General features: G+C 34.4%; 1 protein-coding gene across 1 annotated transcript; it reads right to left on the reverse strand.

Moving 5' to 3' along the window:
• Positions 1 to 934: 934 nt before the first annotated feature.
• LOC128161548 (atrial natriuretic peptide receptor 1-like) lies at positions 935 to 16,115 on the reverse strand. The gene is made up of 24 exons (XM_052824862.1): positions 15,794 to 16,115; positions 14,415 to 14,524; positions 12,818 to 12,952; positions 12,415 to 12,645; positions 11,990 to 12,201; positions 11,527 to 11,640; positions 11,266 to 11,398; positions 10,802 to 10,938; positions 10,531 to 10,642; positions 8,879 to 8,960; positions 8,521 to 8,617; positions 7,887 to 8,171; positions 6,522 to 6,626; positions 5,947 to 6,018; positions 5,680 to 5,845; positions 4,969 to 5,127; positions 4,485 to 4,683; positions 3,638 to 3,778; positions 3,417 to 3,540; positions 2,977 to 3,045; positions 2,719 to 2,881; positions 2,499 to 2,609; positions 2,268 to 2,359; positions 935 to 1,891 (listed from the first exon to the last, which is right to left on the reverse strand). The coding sequence occupies exons 1-24, from the start codon at positions 16,000 to 16,002 to the stop codon at positions 1,568 to 1,570; spliced, it is 3,582 nt and encodes a 1,193-aa protein (XP_052680822.1). The 5' UTR covers positions 16,003 to 16,115; the 3' UTR covers positions 935 to 1,567.
• Positions 16,116 to 18,298: the final 2,183 nt, after the last annotated feature.

An 18,298-nucleotide genomic window follows, 5' to 3' on the forward strand; every position in this document is an offset into this window, starting at 1 on the left:
TATTCATTTAAAAAAATTTAAAAGTGAGAGGGGGAGGTGTTAGGGCTAAGTGTTTTTCTGTATTTAAACGGTTGTATGCGCCAAGAAAATCATTTACGTGTTAAAGTGATAAAATGATATTTTTTTTGGCATTAAAAATGAAGTCTGAAACATGTTTTACGCGAATGGGTGTAAGGGGTGGGGGAGTAAGATACGAAGTCGCGGTTGTTATCGGAAAAGCCAGCTGCAGGTCTTTAGTTTCCGGGTTAAAAATGTCAGAGGTCGTCCATCCTAATTTTTTCAAACCGGGTGCGGTATGGCCAACTTTGCATGAACAAAAACCCTGTACTACTGTACTGTAATTATTCTATTGTATTGAAGATATGTTGATTAGAGGTTAGTTAATTATCGTTTTTCTGCTTAGCTTTAATGCTTTACTAGAGATTGTTTATTTGCTTTTGTTTGCTGTTTGTTCAATATCTTTTGGGAGTGTATAGGATCATAACCCCCCCCCCCCTTCAAACAAAAATGGCTTTTTGGTCTTCATATCGAATAAGAGGCTTGTTTAGCATGCTGTTTGCTTACCCGCTTCATATTATGCTTTTATATTTAAAACTTGTGTTTGCTTTCAATCAGTATTCATGTTTTTTTTTTGGTTTAGGTAACATTACCGATAACTAACATATATACAAAGTTCCATGCATTTAAGTCGCCCCACTTTTTTTAGCCTTATAGGTGCTTTGTCACTGAATCGGTGGTTTTCAAGCCTCGTTTTAAGTTGTCCGTCAAACAAGAATTATAGTTTGAGAGTATAAAGATTAGGTCAATTAGTTTGGTCTTCATGTATGTTTTGATGACAACAAGATGCAAGTTAACAATTCTTTTTGAAGAAGCTTTCTAACATTCTATATTTGCTTGTAGGAACGTTATAATTGTGAATCATAAAACAAAAAAATTACTTTCAATACACTTTATTTCCCCCAATCAAAGGTCATTAATATATCAGATGGCCTAGCTTATAGACTGTGCAAACAGAAAAAAAGGAATGGTGAATAGGTAACAGATAAAACGTCACAAAATTCCCACGGAAATGAGCTGATTAATAATTTCATTCATGATTTCAAATATATCTGGTACATATTAGATTTTTATCTTTCATTATTATCATTGTACTAGTATTTGATAACTAAATGTGTGCCAGACAGATAATGTCAAGTACACACAACAAACCATGTACAATTGAAAACGAAATATTTGTGACACATGTTTAATTGCTCTCTACAAATTAGAGATCAGAGCAACACTTGACAATGTTTCCGGCAAAACTGACACAAAAATGCCTTTATCAAAAAGTAAGGTTATGGTCAAATTAAATTCATGCGGCCTGTTCAACAACATATCGTTTTTTTTAATCAAGATACATACAAGGAAAGAAATAATAAAACCAAGTAAATATAAAAAAAAGTTGAAGACTTTCGAGAAAAGTCATACTTTTTCTTTCAGCTTATCTGTTTGTTAATTTTTTTTAAAAAATATTTTATAAAATTCATGTCCACAGGGATAAAACAGCATTTTCTTCCCGCATTGGTCATGTTGAAGACGGGCTAGATTCTTCAGGGTCGCTATCAAATAGCTCTAGCAATCCCGAATCGTTGCTGATAATGTCCGCCGCGTTGGGTAAGGATGGCATATTAAGGAAAGACACATATTTAGGTGAAGGTCCCTCGTTTTCGGCCTCTTCGTCATTTCCGTCACTTGCTGACGTCACCTCGGATTGTCCGTCTCTTTCACTTTCGGGTTGAATATTCAAGGCATTGAAGTCAGACAAGGATAGCCCGCCGGGTGAGGCGGGTACCGGGTTATCTGTGTCAGTCTGGCTTTCTAACCAATATGTGGTCATCGTCCCTTTACCCTGCAATATGACATGGAGAAATTATGAAACGTTAAGGGATTAACTTGTCTTACTTTATTTAATAGCTGCAGTGTATATAAATATATATATATATATATATATATATATCACTTAATTCTCTAAAACTGGACAACAAAACCTTAAAATAGTAAAGAAACCCAGTGAATTATGTCAGAACTAACAACTTCCTGTCAACTACGCATATGTTTGTTTAGTTTATCTTCCAGTTGACCGCGTATCTATATCAATAATCGATATACTCCGTTAGTGCACCGTCTAACATCCTCGTATTTGACATTACTATAGTAATTTGTTTAAAAGGAATTCCGGGTAAAAAGAATAAAAAAAATTCCAATACTGTCGTCTAGTTCAATACCTTCACTTCTAGTTTCCCTCTCTCCACTATTCTGTAACAATTCTCTGTCTGCAACAGTTCAGCTGTGGTCGAACTTATATGAATTTTCAAAGCTAAACAAAAAAAACACGAATATATATATATTTTTTCAATCAGACCATAAAGCTAACTTTAGTAAATAATATTTAGTAAGTATTTTATGATATTTAATTAAAATATTAAAGAAATATAAACCAACAAGTTGTTTTGCACCTAAGCCATTAGATTCCATCCTTGAGGCTGTATTAACGGTGTCTCCAAACAGACAATACCGGGGCATTGTAAGACCTACAACACCTGCGCAGACAGGACCGGAATGTAGACCTTAAAGTAATTCATATTATGTTTTTGTAGCATGTATGTAAAAAGGAAGAATCTACTTAATAGATATATGATTTTGAATAGATGCACGAAAAAGCCCTTTTAATATTACCAATTCTTATTTGAAGTTTTTCATCGGGTTTATGTGGAATCTGGAAACGGTTGACGCCATCCAAGAGCTCCAGCGCCACCTTTGCGATTTCGTTGGCATGGTTATTTCCGTTTCTTTCCGGAAGTCCGCTCACTATCATGTAAGCATCGCCAATTGTTTCTACCTATCACAAAACGGGACAAAATTTACAGTAGAGATAGTAAGGATATTTACATAAGTGTGCCGTTTGGTTTCAGTCTTTGTTAATTTGGTTTTTACCTTATATACGTCATAATGTTCGATGATGTCGTCAAATAGTGTATACAACGTATTCAGCAAGTCAACAACCTGTAAAAAAAACCCCACAGGATACATATAATGACAAGCAAAATGTGGAAGAAAACTGACTTTTTCTTTGATATATATAAATTTAAAAATTTGATTTCATATTTTGTTCTGAACCTGTGGTAGCAGATTCATTAATATCTAATTTTAAAAAGATAGCAAAAAACAAGTTCAACAAATGGCATCTACTTCTAGAATTAAAAAATCATTCAAGATAACAGAAAGGTATCAAGGAGAAATAGTTTCATATGTAATAATAATTTGTTAAGAGTTTAGAAAAAAAAATACACGTGTAAAAACACGAATCCTAAATAGATTTCACAAGGCATAGTTAATATTTCCTTTTGCAGTTTTATCATTTGTTGTTTGCTTGCCTGTATGGGGGTGCTTCCTCCAGCGAGATTGGTGAAGCCAACGATATCAGAGAAATAAATCGTCACGCACTCAAAATTCTCAGCCTCCACCGGCCTTCCCAACTTTAATTCCTCTGCCACTTTTCTACATGAAAAATCTCAAATTATCAATGTTTCGAAAAGCGATGTTAATTGAAAAAAAACCCCAAATCAAACTACAGGAGTATTTTTTCCACGGATACCTGGGAAGCATACGAAACAAAAGAGCATCCGTCTTTCTCTTTTCTTCCTGCAGTTGCTCGGTTCTTTCTGCTACAATCTCCTCCAACTGCGTTGAATATTTCTCCATCATCACAACCATGTTTTCTATTACATTCGAATTCCTACAGGTGAGTAAATGATGATTGGAATATTATATATACATTGAAGTAAATAAACGTATACTATGAAAAACTTTATTTAAGGTCAGACGACACGTTCCTCGAGAATCTTTTTTGTATCTCCTCGTAATAAAGAGTTCCAATAAAAAATATTAATTTTATAAATACTTTAAAAATGATCAAAATTTACTTGTCTTTGGTTATATGTCTAGATGGTCGAGTGGTTAAAACCGTGGCCGTGCCAGAATAATATAGGTTTTAGAGGTCGTGAGTTCAAAGCCCCGCCCGGCGGAGATATAGTTCTAATATAGTGAATCTCGCTGTGCTGTAGATGTATTTATTTTTATATCAGCAATTCAAGTGAATTTTCAAGAAGATTATATAGGATAATGCATACTCTAGTATTTTGCAGAAATGCCTGGTAAGGTACCCTAATTTTTTGCAAGAAAGCTTGTCAAAGTAGTAGTAAACCATTAACAAATTCCTGGAAAAAGTTATCTAAAATTGAGGAACGTGTCGTCTGACCTTAAAACTACATGTAACATAGTGTGTAACGTGAAGATATTTCTAGTGAATCTCTTTGCATTTTTTAAAGTTTAGCTACAGATGACTGGAAAATACATCACTTTTGGATAACCTTGTGTCAGACCTGTGTTACTGAAGAAATTATAACACTTTCGTTAAATACGGGATAATGGTATAGGCGTACTTGTACGGGTTTATCCTGTTCAGTGCTTTTAATATGGTTTTGATTGTGGGCCTCATCATGGGGTCCTCGATCCAGCAGCTCTGTATCAGCTTCCTGATGGCGTAGCTCTGTTTGGCCGTCTGGATGCCGTCCAGTTCCTGGGGGAAGGCCGGTCTGAACCGTTTAACCTCGTTATCACTCATCACCTTACTGATGATTTCTACATAAAAATGTGTATTTTATCGCTAAAGATCGAAGTAAAGTAATGTAAGCAAAAACTTATTTTTGATTTATTTTGATTTATTCATATACTTGTTTATCATTCCGATTCAAATACTTGTTGTTACCATTTGTCATACTGGTATCTAAAATTCAGAAAGCTTCCTCAGAAACGCCAGGTCTACAACCACTCCATGATCATTCATTCAATCATGCAGCATTCTTGTAATCACCCAGGACTGGACATTAGTTTTGCTGATTTAGCAAACTAAACTGTAAAACTAACCTTCATCAGTAAGATGACTCTCCATGGAGTATGGCCTATCCCTACAGATCAGCTCTTTTGCAATAATGGCAAAGGCATATACGTCACCGGCTGGCGACCCGAATCTCTTTCCAGTGGGAATTATTTTTCGGAGTAGCTCTGGGGCCGTCCAAAGCAAGGCTGTATAAGGATATGCGATTATAAGACTATCTATACAAAAATGCAACATACGCTTTCATTTTTAACAATTAATTTATTAATTTAAGTCACTTATCGAATAAATAAAACGCGTTCGTTTGATTTTTAAAAATAAACTTTGGTTAAAGAGGCAAAAAAAGTGCCCATAGACAGAAAGAGAAGAGAGTGAAAAATAAAAATAAGGCAGTATTCTTTTAGAAATCTCAAAGATAACTTCGATGATAAACATGTGCTTCGGTTTCTTGTATTTCAGGTGTGATTGAAAAAGAAAGGAATCGAATCAACAACAGCTTGTAACAATGACCCACTTTTCATTAATAACAAAATATGCAACAAATCGCTATTTTCATAAAATTAATTGTAGTCCGCAAAAACACCGATTATTCTGACTTGAATTTAACCTTTCATTGTGTTGCGCGTAGGTTTAACGGCTCATTATGTTGCGCGTTAGTTCAATGGCTTGTTGGGTTGCGCGTTAGTTCAATGGCTTGTCGGGTTGCGTGTTAGAGAAAAGATTGAGTAATATTTTATAACCTGCATATTTTTCATCCTCCCCCTCTTTGTCATCAATATCTTCTCCTTGAAGATGACGAGGTGCAAAGTCCGTCAGCTTACACGCCCACCGACTGTCAATCAAACAGTTCGAACTTTTCAGGTTACCATGGAAACGAAGGTCACTTTTATGGAGGTAGGCCAGTCCCTTGTAACAAAACCAAAACACTCATGTCTCAGTCTATTGATAATGCAGCATAGAATATAATGAAGAATTTTGTGGTATAGCAATACGAACAATTCCATTACCTTGCATATGTCGACTGCAATTGATATTTTGAACATAGTATCCAATTTTATGTCATCATGTTCTATCACATCCTGTTAAAATGTTATAAAATAACATGCAAATTCGTAATGGCCAATTGTTCTCAAAGGTTATGTTTTCCGGATTGATAATGCTGTAGAGTCTCTTAGTGTAGAAAATGACGAAAAGCATATTGAATTAAGTGCAATATGGCATTGTTAGAGTGTCTCTACACGCAATTCATCTTTAACAATGCATAAAGCTGTCAAGTTGTTTGGCATTTAGAAAAAAAAAGTTTTATTAGGATTTGAATTGTCACATCGAATGACAAAGTGCGGAGTCAATTAATGAACATGTAATATGATCATACATTCTGATTTTACCGTTTACAGCTGATTTGCATCAACATTTACTCGGCGCTTTTTACGAAGAATTAAGTTAATGAAAAACAGCAAGATTTTAACTATGGCATTTCATCCCAAGACAATTTTTCACACACATTATTCGCTTTATTGCTGTATTAATTGGTATATCAAATATTTGAAAAATGAAAAGTCAATAAGAAAAGCAATCTGACCTGTACACTCCCCTTGCTGCAGTACTCCCAGATAACACAGGGTGTGTCGGCATCAGTACAGATACCCAGCATAGAGGCGATGTTTCCGTGCTTAAACTCAATCACCTTTAAGATAAAAAATAAATATACAATTATACGTTTTGTTAAAATCAAAGGAATGAAAACTCTTACGAGAGTTGTTGTACCTTAACATTACAATGAAATCACTTTAAGGATAATCTCAAAGGTAATGATGAGCACGATTTTAGCAATACTTTGTCTTTCTACTTAAAGTAAGTATATCTTTAATTTATTGCTTGCTTGTTAGATAATTAGTAAATGAATTGAACGGACGGAATAAACATTTTGCTTTTATCCTGGTTTTAATTAGGTGAACTCTCTTTTCAAGGACATTGAAAATTTTAAGAAATGAGTGAAAAAGTTCACGTCTTGTAAGATAGTACAAAGTCATGTACATCCACAGAATCTGATTGCATAAATTGTGCAGTTCCTTTATCAATATGTATAATTATTCATATAATATATATTAAGGTTTTTCTTCTCATACAAATAGAAATAATTGATATATCACAACAATACACGATTGATTGGGTTTATTCTCAAGCACGGTGTGCACACTATACATATGAAGCGGAAGCGAATGCAAAGTCAATTATATGCATATTTAATAAACGGTATTTTGGAAATGAACGCAGTTTCAAATCAATCCCTATGTAATACAATCAATAATCAAAACAAACTTCAGCAGTGCATACTACATTATTTCCGTGCAATTTCATGGTAAAGAAATCCAATATTAAAAACATATATAATAAATGAAATTTTAGAGTTCAATAATTAAATAGCGCTAAATATACTATGGTAACATTACATTTACAAATTACGACCATCAAAGCAAGCCACGGTTTTGCGTCCACCCTACTTCCCAAATGGAAATGGACACAAAGCTAGTGTAATGCGACGATGCATGCAGTATTGTGACTTACACATCATGTTTAAGACATCCGTACAAAATAAAATGCATTTCCCCAGACTCCATTAACAAAAGAGTGAATGGTATCTGTTTCCGGTCCCGATCACTTTTTTGCTGGAGTAACCAGCATAAGGTGAAACTATGGATTTAATGTGTTTATCATATAATTTGACCATCCATAATGGATAACAATCGATCGAAAACCATTATTCATGATTATAAATTTTTAAAGTAAAATTATTTGTTCCGATCATCTTCAATCACGAATGTACATTTGAAAAGCATGACGATCCTTCTAAAAACCTTTTATCGTATGTTTTTATTGATTTTATTGCAAAGGTATGAGCAAACTAAGCCACGAATACAAACCCTTTCAATGAACAAGACCGCACCTGTTTCATTTCTTTCAGGAACTTGACCCCGTCCGTTTTCAGTTTCTTCTTCCTGAGTGACTTGATGGCGACCATGCGGCCCCTGTAGCGGGCCACCGTGATGTTAGTACTCTGTACCACATTGTTGTCCATGGACAGGGTGTCGGCGTTCGTCGTCCCGCAGTTGTACTCAGTCTCCTTGTCCGAGCGACTCCCAAGGCTCGGCCGTCTGTGACGTAATGGTGACTCCCCGGCGCTGCCCTTCCGAGTGGCTAGCTCACTGCTGGTGTCATGGCGAGAAAGATTCTGAAGTTCATATGCAGAGAGGAAGGGAAGTTTTGTAAATATCAATAAATATATCGAATATACATCGCTTTCTATATGTGTAAGTAATGAAAAGAAAAAAACATTGGCAGCAAAGGCAAGTTGCAAGAATACAAGAAGCAGATTTGAATATGGGTTTTAATATTTCAGCAATCGTGTTTACTCTTTTTCTACAATTTCAATTTCTCGTTACGTATCAATTTAAACTAATATTTCCATTCCTAAAAATTCCTTCCAAACAGTTTTTTTGGCCTATCTAACTGCTACTGACGGGTAAGATTTAGAAGGAAACGATTTTTAGCGCCAAGCTAGTATCATTTTATTTACATACCATAAAAGAGCGGACCTGTTTTCCCACCAAAAAATCAATGTCTCTGAAGTGAATTTTCCAGGCAACATTTTGCAGATCTTTTTCTCTTTTCCATATTCTGTCTCAAAGGAACAAATAATTTAAATGCAAAAAGTGACAAAAACCGTTTAGTTTAAATTCTCAAATTTAAGAAAAGGACAAACTTTCCTTTTGAGACGTTTTGTTGTTGCTTTTCATTATGGTCTATTCTTCTCCGAGAATCTATTACATTATTGTATTTTCCTTTCTCGTCAAGTACACATGAGTCTAATGAACATACCTGCTCAGGTGAAAAAGCACGAGTAACACAGAAAACATTCCGCTCAGGTGTGTGATTTACCTGTATGCCAAAAACATCATCAACGCAAGAACCATGACTGCTAGCGATACACCAATGTATACAGCGAGGTCGTCGGATGAAGCTACAATAAGTAAATACCCGGCTATTATTATCCAACGAAGCCGTCTTTATAAGCACTTGAAAGTTTAACGGGACACAGGCTGAAGGATCGATAAAATTTCCAATATTGATTTCCTTGCAATTCTACATTGGAGACTGCAGACAATTAGAATTGTGTTGGTATTCTAAATGCTGCAAATATCGGATAAATGCATGCTAAATATCGGGTGGCTTGCTGTTGTTTATAAAACAGGTAACCTTTGTCTTGAAAGTGCAGCACAATGTATATACAAACTTATCTGCAGGTCCTTTTTTGTAGGATATGTTATATCTTGATTATTTCAATGAAACTGCAACTAAATGATGAAAAATTTACGAGCGCAAATATTGATTGTTCTTTGGAAATTTAAACAGACAGGTGAATTTTTTTTTCGTCAAGCAACATAAACAATTCATTGAATATCGAAATAAGAAATGAAAATTTCGTCATGAGATATAATTAATTAATATATCTTAATTCAAAAACAAGATATTAGACAGACCTACTTAAAATCACAACACTATTCTAATTTAATGCACCATTTCCAGGAACTCATCAGGGAGATAGGGATCTCTATAGGAGAGTTCCACTTAAAAAAGTGAAATTTTTCAACGGAATTTTAAAAGATACCCTTTTTAGGAAAATTGAGCGTCATTTTATGCAACAAACTTAGTTTTTCGCGTATTGTAATGTACATCAAATTGATATAGTAATTCTCATTAATATTTGAAACATATGAGTAATCTTAGAGGTCCGCTGAAATTGATAAATCCGGATTTCATTGATGAGTTGGTTTTTGCTTTTTTCCTGCATATATGTAAACAAACTCGATGAACGTTTTGTGAAAATCACGTGACCTACCATGCCAAAATCGGGATCAACACACTATGTCATCTACTTTGAAGTGCAACTAATAATGAAGAACTTGAGTACAATTTTGTAACATTTCATGAGCCATGGTTGTTATTACTGTTCTGCGCCTGGTAAATAAACAGAACGGTAAATTTTAATAACCATTAACATGAGTTTTAAAAAATGTCCATGCTTTGCCCTCTGTCGAGATCTTTTTGAAAACCAATATTGAATATAATTTATTTGATTTGGATACTTATAATATTTTCATTAGGACTGAATTATTTATCTGAATTCAAAACCTGGCCATATAATCTCCCATAAAATGAAGCACTAAATTTATAGATTGTATTTTACAAAATCACATGATAAGGAAAACCGGAAAACCAATCCTTTTTTATATAACTTAGTTAAAACAATCACCATTGTTTTGTTAAGTTTTGAAAATTTTGTTGCGTCTTATGTGTTCATATTTTTGTAGCATGTTGACATTATTCATTAATGTTGCATTAAGTCAAAATTAAGTCAAAATTATGCAACCATAGATTTCATTTCAAAGCTAAGATCAGTATATTTGAGGTTGAAAATGCATCAACATATAATTATTGACAATATCTTGCATGTCGACATAAATATACTGTATTCTGTAGGCATATGAATTGCGCGTAATGGGGCAAAATTTAACCACCATAGGTTGTACCTGAGGCTGGTGGGCATTTTTCATTGAAAAAGCCACATCTGGGTGTGTCCTCGGGGATCCGATCATCGCTAGTGGTCCCGTCCCCCCAACGGAAGTAGGTCAGATCACTCTCCTAGAGAGAAAATAATGGTTATTCGCTCAGCGAGATTCAACTGGACATGGTTGATTTATAAAAGAGTAAAACTTGCATTGTTTATCACATACTATGATTTGAATATGAAGAATTACGCATTTGGATAGGATAAAATTTTACATATACAGGATAATTTACCGGGAATATAGTGCCATTGACTATTGCCATCCGGTAGAAAGCCACGGTGGTAAAATTGCCCGACTCTGTGAGATCGAACACGGTGATTGAAGCGTATCGATCGGCATCATTCGACATGATGACATCCCCTGAGAGACCTAAAATAACAGCACTTACAATGTCCCCCGACAGACTTGAAACAGTCGCTAGAACATCGTTGTCAACATTTTCCGACAGAATTAAACAGTTGCTAGAACAACATTGGTAAAATGTCCCGACAGACTTGAAACAGTCGATAGAACGACACTGTCAACATTTCCCGACAGAACTGAAACAGTTGCTAGAATAATAAACAGTCGTTAGAACATTACTGATATCAAACTGGTGATAAATATAAGACTGATTTACGATGATTTTATTTCATTTTTTCAGCATTTTTTGTATAATGTATAGCTACTTATGTACATTTTATTCCTATATAGTACCTTTGAAGTGCGTGTTTTCTACGGCGTGTTTTATCAGGGAGCCGTTGACATTTGCAGGATCCCCTCCATTGTCTCTCAAAGCGTGAGCGTATAAGTACACGGCGTCATGCAAGGCCGGCGAGTAGATGTCCGGCTTAAATCATAAACAAACAAATAAAACACTAATATATTTAAAAAAAAATCAATTAATTAAAATTATGAGTATTCAAAGCTCCTTTCATATATGGATGTATTTATAGCAGTATGAACAACATTTGGTACCTCTGCCCAGTCGGGGAGGGATGGGAATGATGACTTGAGGGACAGGTAGGCGGAGTAAGCGTCATTGATCCAGGAAGACGTCGCGTTTCCCTGCAGTGTGTCTCCAAATGACAGCTAAGCAATTAAACAGTTTATTATTTATTTATCAAGTTTATCGATTATGGAATGGCGGTTGAATTCCTGCTGGTTTTTTTTTTTTGGGGGGGGGGGGGTTATAAAAAAAACGCCGTTAAATAAAAATCGTAGAGTAACTATTTAAGTTATTTTTTCTGTAACTTTTAACAGTTACATTTCTTTACTTACATATCTATTCTTATATTTACCTTTAAAAAAAAATAAGGTGAAATTGAGATATCAAAGCAATTAAAAAAATTACCCAAAATGAATTTTTAAGATTCCAACCAATAATAATAATACCTCGGGCATTGTCCTGCAAATTTGTAATATTTTAAACATTTCTTACGTAGAGGAGGTTTTCAAAGCCTTGCCTCGCCCCCTCGTCATCAGGAAGTCCTCGTTCCCACAATGCCGTGCTCTCTAAGTCTGCTAACTCCTCGATGGTCACTAGAGTCGTCTTGATAAAAAGGAATTGGTATTCTCCGCCATCCATGCCTTGAGCATGCGCTCTGACCATGTAAGAGCGAAGCTCAGACTCGGGAACAATTATTATGATGACTGAAATTTTTAGAAGAATTTTTGATTAGTCAAACATTTAATTCTTAAGTTTTCTTTCTGTTATATGAAATTATGTTCAAACGTATTCAACTGGTTTTCTGGTACATGTAGTTGAGATCTTTTGGATAGTATACAAATTTATAGGTGTTATAGCCGAGAAACAAAAACAAATTAAACTGATAATTTGTTAAATTAAGACAAAACGGAACATACTTCTGCCTTCATATTTGATGGCGGAATACATAGTATCAATGGTGGAGTCAGTTGCGTTAAGTTCCACGCGTGCGTAGTGATGAGCAAGAAAGAATCCATAAGAAGCCCAGTATGGAGTCTCGATTTCCGAAATAAACGCACTGGCGTACGCTTCACATTCGGAATCCGCCGAGGATATCACAATCAGCCGAAGCCAGAAAAAGCCAGACAGGAAGATGCTGAGGATGCTTCCTGTTTCAAAATAAAGCGTAAACTTATGGCATATTTTATTGCAAAAGGAAAATAATGATTCAAAACGCAACATTGTCTTGCCAAAAGTGTGCTTGAAGAAATCGGAAATCTTTTTCGAAAGTCTCTCATGTTACATTTGAGTGCTCTCATGATGAGCAAGGTTTCGTGTTACCTATGGCGGAGAGAGGGGCGATGGATCTGACCAGAGTCTGCAGTTTATTTTTGTCGTCTAGAGACTCTTCATTGGACAGCCAACCAAATACTGGGATGTCTCTGTAGGCCGCCAGCTCCGCGATAGGAATCATGGCTACCGGAGAAACCAACCAAGACAATCACGATAAAGAGTACATTAAACACTTCATTTGTTTGATTTAGTAAAATTAATACACAGGCTTGTTTAAATATTAGTAAAATTTGATACACCGGCTTGTTTGAATCAGTAAAATTTGATACACTGGTTTCTTGGAATTAGTAAAATTTGATACACTGTCTTGTTAAATTTGAAGATGGGGGAATAAGATAGAGCAAATGCCCATTCGGTTTAGTAGTGAAATACAATTTTGAATTTATTTTTCCCCAATTAAATCTATTCAAATATATTATAATAAAACTTTGCAAAAGCAAAATTTCTAACTATAGTCAGTTTTTAATATATTTAACTTAAAATAAGAAAGAAAATATTGTGGAAATTATGGTGGTATCGAACCCGTAACATAAAAACCCTAGATATATAAGGTTAGCTTATGCCAGGTGCTCTTTTTTTTTTTTTTATCTTATGCCAGGTGCTCTAACCACTGAGCCATTTCAGACACAACAAAGTGGGCTTTTTAACTATTATATATGACTAAGGTCACGAACTACCGGACTTGTATTATTTTTTCAAAACGTTCAATTGTTGGGATACAAAATGATATTTTTAATGTATAGTGGGTCATTTCTCCACGTTTTTGTTGATTGAAATCGGTTTGTTTTCCAATAGACCTTAATTAAACTATGAGAAAAATATGGAGCACAGACCCACTCTATAAAAGAAAATGCCCTGAAGTTCTAAAAAATGACAGTTTTTGCAGGTTTTGATACGTACACGCCTGTTTGAGTCAACATATTCCAAGCATTGAACATACCTATAGGTTAAAAATCAATGATTCGTTAAATATATATTGTTTTCAATGATTTGAAAAAAATCCATCAGATTTATTGATACTTTAATTTTTCAGTAGCCTGTCCGACCGCGTATGGGCATTTTACACGCCTTATCCACCCATTTTCTTAGTAAAATTTGATACTCAGAACCTCTCGACAAACACAGGTTACTACATTTTATTGCAGCTACTATAGAATGCGAGATAATTACAACACACGAAATAGAACTATCCTCGGGTTTTCTCCCTTTTTGCGAATTTAACAGAAGTCAAGAACGTTTGTACAAAATATCGGTTTAGGATGTATGGGACATCTCCATGTTGTGACGTATTATTTATCGAAATAAACAATAAAATCAAGTACAATTTTTTAAATAGTTTCTTTCCTAAAAATGTCATCTAACTGCGTAGCGCAATGTGCTTTGTTGTTTTCTACGGATCTGTAAGTCATGAGTTCGAATCTCGCTGGGGATTTTTAAAAATGTTACTTCCCCAAAATTTTTGGGTTAAATATTGTAAAATTTAAAATTCTAAACCGGTGAAAGTATTTTAAACATAGTGTACTGTAAACCAAGTTAGTATCGACAGATGTCCCATACCACCTTGATTGATTTTTTTCATTTGAACCTTTTGTGCAGGGTGGTCCGAAAATGACGTCGACTCTGTTGTTGAACAGGAAGTCCGTGAACTCGCCTATACTCTGTTTGCTATCACATCCCGAGTCTATCCAATTGATTCTACAATATATATATATATATATATATATATATATATATATATATATATATATATATATATATATATATATATATATATATATATATATATATATATATATATATATATATATATCTATCTATCTCTCTCTCTCTCTCTCTCTGAGATTCTGATGTGTTCAAAGGCATTTTATTATAGTTTTGGAGAACATTTATTCCAAGGATATAATTAAACTAATACATAATTTTGGATTTTACTTAACCATATTAATTAGCCCCGCAAACAGCCCATTTATCGTGATACAATTCATAATGCTAAGAATGTATCGTTTTCAAACTCTATTTGCTACTCTGTTCGATAAACATAAATATATGTTGATAATTTGAAATGGGATGGATTAATCATGCGCGAAATTTTTAACTTCATAATCAGCTTTGACTTAGAAAATTTTGCTGTTCATCTGTGACGTGTATCGGAAATTTAAAAAATATTTTTTTTTCTGAATTGATGCTCGCAGACAGGACCGTGCACTACCCCCCCCCCCCCCCCCCACCTTGTCCGAAAAATATTTCTTAATCTTTATTTTTTTTTATTTCTCAGGACCCGGCTAATTAAGACGGACTTTTGCAATAACATCACACAATGAATAACCGTTCATAAGATGGTCACCAAAATCAGAGAAGGGTCTTGTTTTTTTGGATTAAGAGGCCACGTTAAAGCAAACTTATGCATGAAGTCAGGGTTTATTTTATTTCTCAAACAATAATCTCTGAGCAGTTGAAAGGGTACACATATGAAAATTCAAATTTTAACAAAAAATACACTTTTTTCCGTTGTAGTGAACAACTTACACTACATCCCCGATCGATTAGATGGTAACCATAATGGAGGATCCATAAATTTTTAGACAAAAAGAATTTTTTATAAATTGTTCTGTAGCATAATTTATAAAACCAATTTTTGATCAAAATTTGAGCTTTTTAGAACATTTAGCCTTTTAAACAGATCCTAAATATTTAGAAATTTAAGCTCAGTTGTGGACCTCTGAACGACAGTTTATGTAAGATGTGATGGATATCTAAGTAAACACAACTTTGCCATGTTTAGAGACATGTTTTTTTAACACGCATTTTTTTTTACAATTTATTTAAAGAATTTTACAAAAAAGCAGTAACTACATGTACCTATATTTTCATAAAAGATCACATGAAAAAAAAAATAATCATAAAATTGTTCACCAACCTTTCTAATCATTGTACATGTTTTACTCTATACAATACTGTACATACTGGAAGATCCCGTTGGCCAGGATGCCATTTCTGTAGATGCTATCCACTGCATATGCCAAGGCCCCCACGGATGTCGAGGCATTCACCACGAGGGCTGAGCCCGGGGGCGTGGCCCTAGGGGCCATCCAAACCGCCTGGACATTCCCGGAAAAAGCCCTTGTCACTAAAACATTAAATACCAGCGTTCCCAAAACCTCTCTGAATGTCATTCCGCGCTTGTATCAAGCAACGATGTCTTTACATTGGTTTCATTTTCTTACTACATGATCGAGTATATCGGGAGATGGACTTTTTCTTTTTTCGCGGAGAGAGTTTTTACTCCGACGAGTGCGCAAACAACTATGGAAATTTTAGCTCAAATGTGACTCTTCTTAAACGTTATTTGAAATTAGTTCCATTGGATAAATCAAACACGACTGCTAAGATTTTGATTATTCGCTGTTTGTTTTGGTGAATGATGATCCGGTATGTCAACAGACGCCATGACAGAATGTATCGCGTTAATGGTACGGGTACAACCATTGTCAAATTGATGAATCGTTCTCTCAAGCAAAACAAATAAGTCCCGTCTCATGTAAAGCAGGGCATCAGAACATGTAGATATGATCCGATTGTACACCCTAATGCCATAGTGAGAGTTTAAAAAATGCGATCAAAATTTGGCTTTGTCATCAAGGTCTTGCATAATTGTGGTGAACAGTGTATAATGATATGAGCGAAGAATTTTTCTTCAAATGTTCTCATCCGTATCATTTAATTATTATTTTTTGGGTATTCATCATCATTAAAAGTTCTATTAAGTTTAAAGTAAAAAATTGAACAACAATTCAATTTCAATTCAATTCAATTCAATTTTTCAATTCAATTTATTCTCTCAAACCATTATCATACATTGTACATGAGGTACAATAACATATTTACTTTAAATTGTGATGTCAAGGGTCTAATAAATTATATATTAATTATAATACAACATAGTATTACATGTGTTAGTAAGCATAAGTAAGTAAGAGAAAAAAAAAGAAATACAAAGTGGTAGAATAAAAAAAATTAGATCATCATATAAAAATTTAATACAATGTTTCATTGGTGTTCAATACGCGGAGAGTAATAATAATAATAAATGCTAATATAGTTAGGCTGGACAGCAGAATTGCTCTTGGATATGCAATATTAAAGAGCTTAATTTTTTCAATGTTTTGATGTTCGTTGTCATCAGCAGTTCCCTAAATTTTAATGTACTTGGTTTTTGAAAATACTTGGTACATAGAAATTGCTTACGTAAAGTTAAGAAAAATTTACATTCAAGAATAAAATGGTATTCGTCCGCTAATTTACCACTATTACAGAGTGTGCAGCTTCTGTCATTTACAGGAATTCCATACCATCTACCGGTTTCAATCGGTAAACGGTGATTTGCTGTTCTGAATTTAATAACAATATACTTACATTTTTAATTTTTTTTAAGGACCTAAATTTGTTCTTTTATTTCAAATTCATGTACATGTATTACGTACAAAATTGTTGTCAACTTTATTTAGGTAAAAAGGCGATGAAAAGAGTATTATCATTATATCTTCAAATCACTTTACATCAGAATGGATATAGTTTATTTGAAGCATGTAGCCCCATCTTTTTTTTGTAGCAATTTTGTCAAGGCTTTGTAAATTTAAGAAAACAAAATAAGTTTTTTGGTGTCATTATTTACAGTAAAAAGAATCAATTAAGTATCTGATCTATCAAACATTGAAATTCATTAACACTGCACAAATTCGAACATGCTTATTCAAGGGCTTGGGCTTGAACTTGAGGGCAGTTAGTCATACGTATCCCCTACTGCGTAAAGCGTAAAAGAATGCGTTTCACTATTTACATGCATACGTCTACCGAGGGCTTTTTTGAGTGTTACAATACCCGTTTCCTCAAAATAAATATTAATTCTTTGATATTAATATTAATATTTGACTTCCTTGAAAAAAAAATGCAAACCTGGTTCTATTGTTTAAAATATCGTTTCCCCCACCCCATTCCCTAGTGTTTTCCAAATATAGCCACAAAGAAGAGAAATAAAATTTAGATGGAGGGTATGAGTTAGACGTGATTAGAGTTGTTCCGCTTGAAGTGGAATAAAATTTCAACATAATCCAACAGTCTGGCTATCCTATTTCGTGTGTCGATGGAGGTTTCAATATACCTGTTTGAGCACATACTGGAGAATTTAGTAAAAAGGTTTTAATTTCGTGTTTGTTTCTTTGACCTCAAAAAATGAGCAAACGTTGGTGTGGGTATTACAGTAGCCTTGGGTTAATCAAAGTACTGAAGTACTGAAAGCCAGGCTCTTTTGGTGTGTCTTTATGCATATTGTGTAGTAAAGACTGAAAATCTCTCTCTCTCTCTCTCTCTCTCTCTCTCTCTCTCTCTCTCTCTCTCTCTCTCTCTCTCTCATGCTTTTAATGTCGGCAAAGCGTCAGAGAGCGACCAAATTTTGTAAGCGGATATAAACAA

The sequence above is a fragment of the Crassostrea angulata genome, chromosome 1, assembly GCF_025612915.1.
Source record: "Crassostrea angulata isolate pt1a10 chromosome 1, ASM2561291v2, whole genome shotgun sequence".
Classification (NCBI taxonomy): domain Eukaryota; kingdom Metazoa; phylum Mollusca; class Bivalvia; order Ostreida; family Ostreidae; genus Magallana; species Magallana angulata.